General features: G+C 64.1%; 2 protein-coding genes across 8 annotated transcripts in view; both read left to right on the plus strand.

The window, feature by feature from the left end:
* Window positions 1-5,444, plus strand: part of VDR (vitamin D receptor) — a 39,590-nt gene extending 34,146 nt beyond the window's left edge. For all 7 annotated transcript variants that reach the window (XM_055792077.1, XM_055792075.1, XM_055792078.1 and 4 more), the window contains 6 exons: window positions 798-982; window positions 1,193-1,316; window positions 1,825-1,996; window positions 2,870-3,021; window positions 3,997-4,113; window positions 4,249-5,444. In XM_055792077.1, coding sequence (XP_055648052.1) covers window positions 798-982; window positions 1,193-1,316; window positions 1,825-1,996; window positions 2,870-3,021; window positions 3,997-4,113; window positions 4,249-4,508 — 1,010 coding nt within the window. In that variant the 3' untranslated portion in view covers window positions 4,509-5,444. The remainder of the gene's footprint in view (window positions 1-797; window positions 983-1,192; window positions 1,317-1,824; window positions 1,997-2,869; window positions 3,022-3,996; window positions 4,114-4,248) is intronic.
* A 504-nt stretch (window positions 5,445-5,948) lies between these two features.
* MYG1 (MYG1 exonuclease) lies at window positions 5,949-9,408 on the plus strand. Its single transcript, XM_055792083.1, has 7 exons — window positions 5,949-6,128; window positions 7,122-7,234; window positions 7,312-7,471; window positions 7,674-7,823; window positions 7,905-8,027; window positions 8,609-8,790; window positions 8,905-9,408. The coding sequence occupies exons 1-7, from the start codon at window positions 5,964-5,966 to the stop codon at window positions 9,089-9,091; spliced, it is 1,080 nt and encodes a 359-aa protein (XP_055648058.1). The 5' UTR covers window positions 5,949-5,963; the 3' UTR covers window positions 9,092-9,408.
* Window positions 9,409-10,123: the final 715 nt, after the last annotated feature.

Genomic DNA, 10,123 nt, shown 5'->3' on the forward strand with positions numbered 1-10,123 from the left:
GCTATTTTTAGAACCTGCCGGTGGACGTGTATTAATGCGCACTTTTGTGAATGTATGACTCTCTTACGAGGGTGAGGGGTTGCTACCCCAAGAGATTGCTGCGGCTCCCTGTCGCTTTTCTTTTCTTTCAACCCTGTGAGGCTATTCAGGTCTTTAAGTTCTTTTCCTAAAGATAAGATTTGAGCCCCAGTCGCCTGTGGGTGCTCCCCTTCCCTAAATAAACGGGAGAAGCCTTGCATATCGCCTTCGAATCCAACCCTTGGCCGCTGCCAGAGGCTGTCACCCATAATACAAGCCATAAATATGCAACCCTGGGATTATATGTCCCCTTAGTTTAAAAATACTTGCGATGCTGCAGAAGCGCTGCTGGGTACCCAGACTACGGCTGCTGTGGCTGGTAGCTGGACACGGAGGCTGAGCGGTGCCGCACCGGGCTCCCTCTGTTGTCAGGCTCCAAAAGTGGCACTGGAGCAGGATGAACCCACAGGCCTGAGTCCTGCAGGATCAGGATTTCTTTCACCTGAAAGCACAGAGCAAACAGCAAGTTTGCAGCACAGAGCAGACACGTGGCAGCGCCGACGTGGCCTTATCGCGCCCGGTCCTTGCCTAAAAGCACCCAAGTGGGCTCTGAACTGCGCTGGTCTCGTAGCGGGAAGCCCTGACCTGGCAGTTGAGGACAGGAGCAGGATGGGCTTGATGCAGGTTTAATACCTGATTAGCAAGGTGATGGGGATACTGGCTGCAGTGACCCAGGGTTGCTTCAGTCCCTGTTTCTGACACTTTCCCTGTCCCTGCAGTCATCCTGACGGACGAGGAGGTTCAGAGGAAGCGTGAAATGATACTGAAGCGCAAGGAGGAGGAAGCACTCAAGGAGAGCCTGAAGCCCAAACTCTCAGAGGAGCAGCAGAAAGTCATCGACATCCTCCTCGAGGCTCATCGCAAAACCTACGACCCCACATATGCCGACTTCAACAAGTTTCGGGTACGTCTGGGGCACGCCAACCCCCGTCCCCGTGCACGGGACCAAGCAGTTCCTGCCCAGATGCACCAAACCCATCTCATCCCATGACTTCTTGTTAGAGAGGATTTTAAAATCACAGTGCAGGAACCTTGATGCTGTTGGCAGCAGGCAAACGACTGCCGCCAAATTGCTCTCCCAGCCCTGTTCCTCATGTCCTGCTCTCTCTTCCAGCCCCCTGTGAGAAGCAACCCTGGCAACAGGGGGGCAGCAAGGTCCTCCTCCATCCTCACCCAGGACTTGTCGTCAGAGGACTCCACCGACCTCTTTGGCTCTGATGCCTTCAGCACATTTCCAGGTACCACGGCCGCTGCTCTGTAGGTGACAGGGGCAGGAGCGCAGCAGCTTTACCTAAGTCTGGCCGTTCAGAGCCCTGTTTTACCTCTGCTGGGGAGCTTACTTAACTGTAAGACCCTCCTGGGGGTGCTGCAAAGCCTTTTTGTGAGCAAAAAGCAGTAAGTGCTCAGCTGGATTGTGGCCCTGCAGACCGCTGTGTGTCTGAGCCCTCCAGGATGGCCAAGAGGAGGGCGAACACGAACGCTGGGCTGCGCCGTCACTGCTCTGGCTGCAGTTAGACTCAAGCACAGCACAGGAGAGGAGTTCAAGGCCCCAGTGCAAAAATCGTGGTGCTGTTGGCAGCCAGTGAATGACTGCTCTCTCCCTGCCTCACGTCCTGCTGTCTACATGCAATGCAGAGCCCTCCTGGCAGGATGGATGCCATTCCTGCTACGGGCTGGCGTTGTTCCCCTCTCCCGTAATGTCTTGCCTACAGCCGAGGTACCCTCTGACCATCTCCCTCTCTCCAGAGTCTGTGGAGCCCCAGATGTTTTCGAACCTGGTCCTCTCTGAGGAGAACGATGAGACCACCTCCATGAATATCGACTTCTCCCACCTCTCCATGCTCCCGCACTTGGCCGACCTGGTCAGCTACAGCATACAGAAGGTGATCGGCTTTGCCAAAATGATCCCGGGATTCAGGTGAGATGTTTGCTCTCAGATCCGATGTCCACGGCGGTTTTCCACTCTCAGGAATCCCGGCCTACCCTTCACAGCCAGGTCATTTCTCTCTGTTTCATCTTCACAGCTCTCCTTCGGGCTTTGTTCCCTTCCCAGGTCTGTTCCTACTTTCATGTTCTCTGTCTCTCCTCCTTCCTGGGGTTACTCCTCTCCTATCTTTACCCTGATTCACCCAGACTCTGTCATAGAATCACGGACTGGTTTGGGTTGGAAGAGACCTTAAAGACCATCTAGTATCACCCCCCCCACACCATGGGGACACCTCCCACCAGAACAGGATGCTCCAAGCCCCGTCCAACCTGGCCTTGAACCCTTCCAGGGACAGGGCACCCACAGCTGCTCTGGGCACCCTGTGCCAGCACCTCAGCACCCTGGCAGTGAAGAATTTCTTCCTAATATCTAATCAGATTTTCCCCTCTTTTAGTTTAAAACCATTTCCCCTTGTCCGTCACTACAGGCCCTGCTAAAAATCCCATCCCCATCTTTCTTATAAGCCCCTGGTAAGTGCTGAAAGGCCACTGCAAGGTCTCCATTCTGTCAGCACAACACTTGAGCTCCAGAGATGCTCGAGGCCATGTGAGTGGTCCCCATCCTGGTTTGAGAAGGATCTCAGGTCCCGTTTAACTCCAGGGTGCTGCCCGGGGCACTGCGTGGTGCCACCTGCAGAAATACCTGCTGCTTCATCCCATCGCAACCCCGGGTGAGGGAGAAGCCGGGGTGCCCCCAGGGAAGGGACTGGGCTGCTGATGGAGACCCCGATGCCTGGGTGGCAGGTTTCTGTTCCTTTCCTCACTGCACTGTTCTCACATCACCCCCTTGTCCCCCCCTGCCCAGGGACCTGACAGCAGAGGACCAGATTGTCCTGCTGAAATCCAGCGCCATCGAGGTGATCATGCTGCGCTCGAACCAGTCCTTCACCCTCGAGGACATGTCGTGGACCTGCGGCAGCAACGACTTCAAGTACAGGATCAGCGATGTCACCCAGGGTAAAGGCCACCAGCCACCCTCCTGCGTGCTGCGGGAATGTGGTCCCAGCCTGCAGCTCAGCCGGCACCCCCGTCCCTCACGGCAGCACCAGCAGCTTGGCAGTGTCATGGCCGGGCTGAGACCCCTGTGCCAGCCCCAGCCGCGCTCCTGCACCGCCCTGGCCCCGTGCTGGGACCTGTGCGTCCTGCAGCTGGGCTGGATGGCTGGGAAGGGCCAGGAGCTCCCAAAGAGCAGCGAAGCCAGAGCATGGCCGTAGCTCAGAGCTGTCTCCCACTCCTCCGCCTTGCCACCAGGGTTGGGTTCAGTTTGCTCCGAGCTGCCATGAGGGCCAGGACGCTGCTGGGCTGTCCCAGTGCCACTGCTCTGCAGCCAGGGAGCCCTCCTGCCAGGAAAGGTGGTGACTCCTGCCCCTAGACCTCCCCAACCTGAGGCTTTGGGGACCAGCACAGAGAACAGGGTGTGCAGATGACACATACGGACCTTAAGTCTTTCCCTGGGCTTGGAAGAGCCTTAGAGTAACCCAGGGATGCTGAGCTCGCCCAGTGAGGTCCCGAGGGAAGGAGGCAGAGCGAGTGGCGTGTGGGGAGCATGCACGGGCAGCTGGCACCCACTGGGTGCAGGGAGGAGATCTGCGTGCAGGGAGGGCTCTGGGCACGTGAGGTGGTGTTTGTGAGGCTTGTGCAGGTCACAGTGCAGCATGAAAGTGATGCTAAGGAGGTGAAGTGACCGTGGGTTCATTGTCTTTATGGATTTCAAAGGCAAATTCTACTCCGTAATCTCCTGCTTTAGAGAAACTACTAGGGAGAAAAGTCCAATTAAAAACCAGCGTGCTTTAAACTATATCAGAAGTCCTCTTCTGCTGTCCCGGGTCTCTGCTGTGCTGAAAGAGGAGCTGCTGAGCTCCCCGCCTGTCCCTCAGCTGCGGGAGCTCTTGCTCCGGAGCAGGCTGTGCTAAAGGTCCTTTCTCTCCCCAGCCGGCCACAGCATGGACCTCCTCGAGCCGCTTGTGAAATTCCAGGTTGGCTTGAAGAAGCTGAACCTCCACGAAGAAGAGCACGTGCTCCTCATGGCCATCTGCATCCTGTCCCCAGGTAGGAGCACGCTTGTCCCTCAGCGTCACCAACCTGCCAGGTTTTGGCTGCGTCCCCAAAACCATCACCACCTTTCCCTGCCCCTCTGTTGAGGAAAAGGGTAGGGAATCACGCTGTGTCCGTGGTGTTTTCTAGATCGCCCAGGCGTGCAGGACACCTCACTGGTGGAATCCCTTCAGGATCGCCTCTCGGAGATCCTCCAGACCTACATCCGCTGCAGGCACCCTCCTCCCGGCAGCCGCCTGCTCTACGCCAAGATGATCCAGAAGCTGGCCGACCTGCGGAGCCTGAACGAGGAGCACTCCAAGCAGTACCGCTGCCTCTCCTTCCAGCCCGAGCACAGCATGCAGCTCACGCCGCTGGTGCTCGAGGTCTTCGGCAACGAGATATCCTGAGTCTGGCCGCGGGGCCGAGCACCCCCCAGTAAAGGGATAAGTCAGCCTGGCCACCCCGAGGCAGCGAGCAGAGAGATGTGGCCCTGGGCAGGAGTTCTGTGCACGGGCAGTTTGGTTTCACACTACTGGAGGCCCTGCTTTGTCTTCTCATCCCCAGCAGCCGAGGTTTCGCTTGCTTCGGAGCACTGACAGACCCAGACCCCTGTGGTTCCCCCACTCCCTGCGCAGCTTTTCTGCTTCCCTGCCGCCTGCGAGAGCTGACTTATCCCTTTATGGACAGCGTGAGGCTGGGCCGCCTCGAGTCACTTAGTTCTTGAGCTGAAAAGTCGGGCTGCTTGGAAGGGGGTGGTTTGTGTGGGAGACGGACTCGCTGCTCCCCTGCAGCACCTGCCCCTCTCCGTCCCCAAAGGGAGACGCCAACTGAGCTGCATGTGCCGAACGCTGGCAGGGACGGCCGCGGGCCGTGTCCCCACGCCTGTGACCAGCTCGGTCTGCGCCGCTGTGAGGCCAGAGACACCCGCGTCAGCCCCGAGAGGGGAGATTTGCCCTCAGCCCCCCACGGAAGGTGCTGAGGGAGCCGTGACAGCCGTGACTCACGTTCCCCAGGCCACAGCCTGGTGTGGGGCAGCCGGGCTGGCTCAGGGCGATGCTGGAGCCGAGCCCCGTTGCCCACGACCGCCCCACAGCCTGCAATGGCCTTGCGGTCCCGACTGCGGTCCCGGCTTGGCTTTGGCACCTTGTGGTGTCCTGTGCCCTGCTGGGACCGGGCACCATCCCCCCTCGGTGCCGCCACCCCTGCTCGGTGCCACCGTACCCACACAGTGCCACTGTACCCGCTCGGTGCCCCCCGGGACTGGGGGTGGGAGCCCCCCGGGCCCTGCACCGTGTTGGGGAGGGGACCCAGCTCCTCGCAAATAAACTCTTGCTTGGGAACAGCGCCTGGGCTGGGGGTTTTTCTGGGGGGTGGGGGGCTGCGTGTCCATCTGACCCCCCGTGGGCTGCGCAGGACTGTGTCCATCTGTGTGTGGGGGGCTGGCGGAGGTGGCCGCCTGGGCTGGGTGGTCCCGGTGCTCACGGACGCGTCGGTGGGTGTCCCTGGGCGTCTCCGCCCTCCCACCCCCGTGTCCCGTCGCCCACGTGTGAGCGGCGCCGGCCGCGGGGGGGCGCTGCCGCCAGGGAGCGCGGGCACAGCTCTGCGCATGCGCAGCCCCGGCGGGGCGGGGCTAGGGAGGGGGCGGGGCTGGCCCGATCGGCGCGGCGCGGCGGACGGGGCGTGCGCAGAGCGGCGGGGCGCGGCTGGGGAGGGGGCGGGGCCGGGCGGACAGGCAGGGTGCAGCGGCGCATGCGCAGGGCGGCGGGGCGGGGCCGGGCGCATGCGCAGGCGGAAGGCGGCGGGCGCGCGGGGGCCTGCGCGCACGCGCCGCGCGGGGGGCGGGGCCGCGCAGGCGCAGCGCGATGCGGAGAGGCCTTCGCCTCATGGCCGCCGCGCTGGGCAGCAGGAGCGCGGCCGGGCCTGCGCCTGCGCCTGCCTCTGCGCCGCGCATCGGCACCCACGACGGCACCTTCCACTGCGATGAGGTGCTGGCGTGCTGCCTGCTGCGGCTCCTGCCCCGCTACCGGGTACGGCCCCGCGCCACTGGGCGGCGTCACTGGGATTGCGGCCTGCTCGGCCCCCCCCGGAGCTCCCGCCCGGGGCCCTGGACCCTGCCCGCCCGCCGGCCCCGGGGCCTTCGGGGCCTCCCCTAGGTGCCCAGCCCTCCTTCGGGGTGCCCCCTTACCTGGAGGCATCGCTCGGGGCTCCCCTAGATCCCCAGTCCCACTTGGGGGTCCCTGCTCCCGCCCAGGGGCCACCTTTAGGTCCCCAGTCCCCCCTCGGGGTCCCAGCTCCCACCCAGGGGCTATTCTTAGGCCACCAGTCCCCCCTCGGGGTCCGAGCTCCCACCCAGGGGCCACCGTTAGACCCTCAGTCCCACTTGGGGGGCCCTGCACCCGCCCAGGGGCCACCCTTAGGCCCTCAGTCCCACTTGGGGGGCCCTGCACCCGCCCAGGGGCCACCCTTAGGCCCTCAGTCCCACTTGGGGGCCCCTTTTCCCAGCCAGGGGCTGCCCTCAGGCCCCCAGTCCCACTTGGGGGTCCCTGCTCTCACCCAGGGGCCACCCTTAGGTCCCCAGTGCCCCCTCGGGGTCCCTGCTCTCAGCCAGGGGCCACCCTTAGGCCCCCAGTCCCATTTGGGGGTCCCTGCTCCCGCCCAGCGGCCACCCTTAGGCCCCCAGTGCCGCCTCGGGGTCCCTGCTCTTACCCAGGGGCCACCCTTAGGCCCTCAGTCCCGCTTAGGGGTCCCTGCTCCCAGCCAGGGGCCACCCTTAGGCCCTCAGTCCCGCTTAGGGGCCCCTGCTCCCAGCCAGGGGCCACCCTTAGGCTCCCAGTCCCCCCTCGGGGTCCCTGCTCCCAGCCAAGGGCCACCCTCAGGACCCCAGTCCCACCTGGGGGTCACCCTTAGAGTTCTCAGTCCTTCCTCAGGGTCCCAGGTCTCACCAGCAGCAGCTCTCAGGGGGTCCCGGCCACTCCTGGGGACCACCCTAGGCTCCTCAGCCTCACTCCACCCCCCGGCAGGACGCAGAGGTGGTGCGTACCCGGGACCCCCAGCGCCTGGCCCAGTGCGACGTGGTGGTGGATGTAGGGGGTGAGTACGACCCCGAGCGACACCGCTACGACCATCACCAGAGGTGAGGCCCCCCAGCACTGGACACCGGGTTCCCCTGGATCTTGGGGGTCCCTCGGAGCTGACTCTGTGGCCCTGCAGGTCCTTCACACAGTCCATGAGGAGCCTCCGGCCTGACAAACCCTGGACCACAAAGCTGAGCAGCGCCGGGCTGGTCTACTGCCACTTCGGCTCCCAGATCCTCGCGGAGCTCTTGGGGCAGCCAGAGGACGGCACTGTCGTGACAGTGCTCTATGATAAGGTACTGGTGAAACTGGGAGGGTCTGGGGGGGGCTCTAACCCTGCCAAGGCTGCATAGCTTTCCCCAGGGCTTCTCCTTGGCAGGGGTCATCCCATAAAAGAGCATTCTGGGGAGGGGGGACCCCATAAAGGGTGGAACCAGTTTGTTTGAGCTAGTGGTGTGCCGCTGGGCTCCCAGCCAGGCTGACCCCCACTGTTCCCAGCTGTATGAGAACTTCGTGCAAGAGATTGACGCCATCGACAACGGCATCGCGCAGGCGGAGGGGGAGCCCCGCTACGCCCTTACCACCACCCTCAGCGCTCGTGTGGGCCACCTGAACCCCCGCTGGAACGACCCTGACCAGGACACCGAGGTGGGGACAGGGAACATGGTGGGGCTGCCCCGCTTGGGGCCACCCCACTGGGGGCCACCGCTGACCCCTCTGTGTCCCCAGGCAGGGTTCAGGCGGGCGATGGAGCTGGTCAGGGGCGAGTTCATGGACCGGCTCGACTACTACCACCGTGCCTGGCTGCCTGCGCGGGTACTGGTGGAGGAGGCCATCCGGCGCCGCTTTGAGGTAGTCACTGTGCCAGTTTTGGGGGGGTCTGAAAGTTTGGGGGAGGGCACTGGGATGAGGGGAGGCCAGGTCCCCTCGCATAAACTTCCCTGCGTGGCCCAGGGTGCCCCTTGCACCCCATATACCTACACACAGCATGCACCCCCTTCTCTGCCCCTGGGTACAACCATGCAGCCCCTCCTGTGCCCCTGTAGCCTTGCGTGTGGCTGTGCGCCCCCATACCCATGGCTCTGCGGCCCCCGTTCTCCCCTACGCATGGCCACGCACCCTCTCTGTGCCCTGTGTACCTGTGTATACTTGCAGACGCCCATATCCCCAGGCATGGCCCTGCACCCCATATCCCTGTGCCCCTCCCATGCACCCCCACATCCCCATGCGTCATCACACACCGTCCTGTGCTCCCCCCCCCCTCCCTCTGCACCCCAGTATCCCCCCGCACACTCATGCACCCCCAGAGCAGCGTGCCCAGGCTCGGCAGAGCACCCAGCAGCAGACAGACATGGTGGGGGGGCACAGGACTGGTGTGGGGGCTGGGGGGTCGGACCCCCCGGGTGCTCAGCATGTGTGTGTCCCCCCCTCAGGTAGATGCCAGCGGGCTGGTGCTGGAGCTCCCACAGGGTGGCTGCCCCTGGAAGGAGCACGTCTTCAGCCTGGAGCAGGAGCTGGCGCTGCCGGAGCCCCTCCAGCTGGTGCTGTTCCCTGACCGCAGCGGGCAGTGGCGGGTGCAGAGCGTCCCAGCGGGGCCACACACCTTCCAGAGCCGGTGAGACCCATCCCCTCACCGTGTGTCGTCCCCCCCCCGTCCCGTCCCCCCCCCCCTGCAGCAGCATCCCCCCAGGGGCAGGTTTTCACCCACCGCCTCCCTCTCCCCCCGCAGCCTCCCTCTGCCCGAGCCCTGGCGAGGGGTCCGGGACGAGGCGCTGTCCCAGCTCGCCGGCATCCCCGGCTGCGTCTTCGTACACGCCAGCGGCTTCATCGGAGGCAACCGCACACGGGAAGGGGCCTTGGAGATGGCCCGGCAGACGCTGGCGCAGCAGCACGAGGGGGGAGCGCAGAGCGGATGAGCCCCCTCCCATCATAGCCACCCAGAAGGGACCCCTGGCCCAGCGGGGGGGGGTTCCAGGGATGCCCGAGACCATCCCCACTCAGCACATGTAATGGGATCGCACTGGGACACTAGAATGGAGCGGTTTGTCCGGCAGGGGGGCCAGGCTACCCCCAGCAGTGCCGCTGCTCCCCCCCCCAGCGCTGGACTGGTGTGAGCCCAGTCACAGCCCCAACCAAGAGACTCTGGACCTGTTTCTCTGAAGATTGTCCCCATTCCATTTGTATCTGCTGGCCGGTGGGTTCCAAACACCAGTAAAAAAAAAGTGTGTTCCCAGTGCGTTTGTTGCTTAGGCAGTGGGGTCTGGGGGGGGGACGGGGGGGGGGTCCTTGGGGTGCCGGGGGGGCAGGACAGGACTGTGTGTAGTGATGTGGGGTTGCAAAGGGCTGTGAACTGGGGGTGAAAAAGCAGGTGCTGGCGTCACCCCCCTGCACGCCTCCCTGTGCTGGGAGACTGGGAGGGGAACCAGGGGCATCCTGCTGCCCCCCCCGCCACAAACCTGTGCATCTGGCAGGACGAGGAGGGGGGGGGACACGGAGCCCCCCCTCGCTCCCAGCCTCCCGGTGCAGGGCGATGCAGGCAGCCTGGCTGCTCCTGCTGGCACTGGGGCTGCCCGGCTGCCCCTGGGGCTCCCGGTGCCCGGGGGGGGCCCCCCCGATGCTGCCCCCCACCAGCAGCCGCAACGAGACCTTGGTGGGGGGCAGCCGGCCGCGGGCACCAGATGTGGCGGTGCTGGTGGCTGTGGGTGGGTGGCTCGGTGCCGTCCTCGTCTACGTGGGCCGATACGTCCGGAGGAGCCGAGCCGAGACCCAGCTGCACCTGGAGTACCTGCGGGCGCTGCCCTGCGAACCGCCCAGCACCCAGGAGGAGGAGGAGGAGGAAGAAGAGACGCTCAGCACCTTCCTCTGAGGCACCACGGGCACACCAGCAGTGAACTGGGGAGCCCGGAGGGGGTGAGGCCCCCCCAGACCTGCCCCAGCAGCTGGAGAAG

This window comes from Falco peregrinus, chromosome 19, assembly GCF_023634155.1.
Source record: "Falco peregrinus isolate bFalPer1 chromosome 19, bFalPer1.pri, whole genome shotgun sequence".
Taxonomy (NCBI): Eukaryota; Metazoa; Chordata; class Aves; order Falconiformes; family Falconidae; genus Falco; species Falco peregrinus.

Bases quoted from the DNA above. Each gene is read 5' to 3' on its own strand.
- MYG1 (XM_055792083.1), top strand. From the start codon at position 5,964: ATGCGGAGAGGCCTTCGCCTCATGGCCGCCGCGCTGGGCAGCAGGAGC. The intron at 7,472-7,673 runs GTACTGGTGAAA...CACTGTTCCCAG, and splicing joins TGACAGTGCTCTATGATAAG to CTGTATGAGAACTTCGTGCA. The intron at 8,791-8,904 runs GTGAGACCCATC...CTCCCCCCGCAG, and splicing joins CCACACACCTTCCAGAGCCG to CCTCCCTCTGCCCGAGCCCT.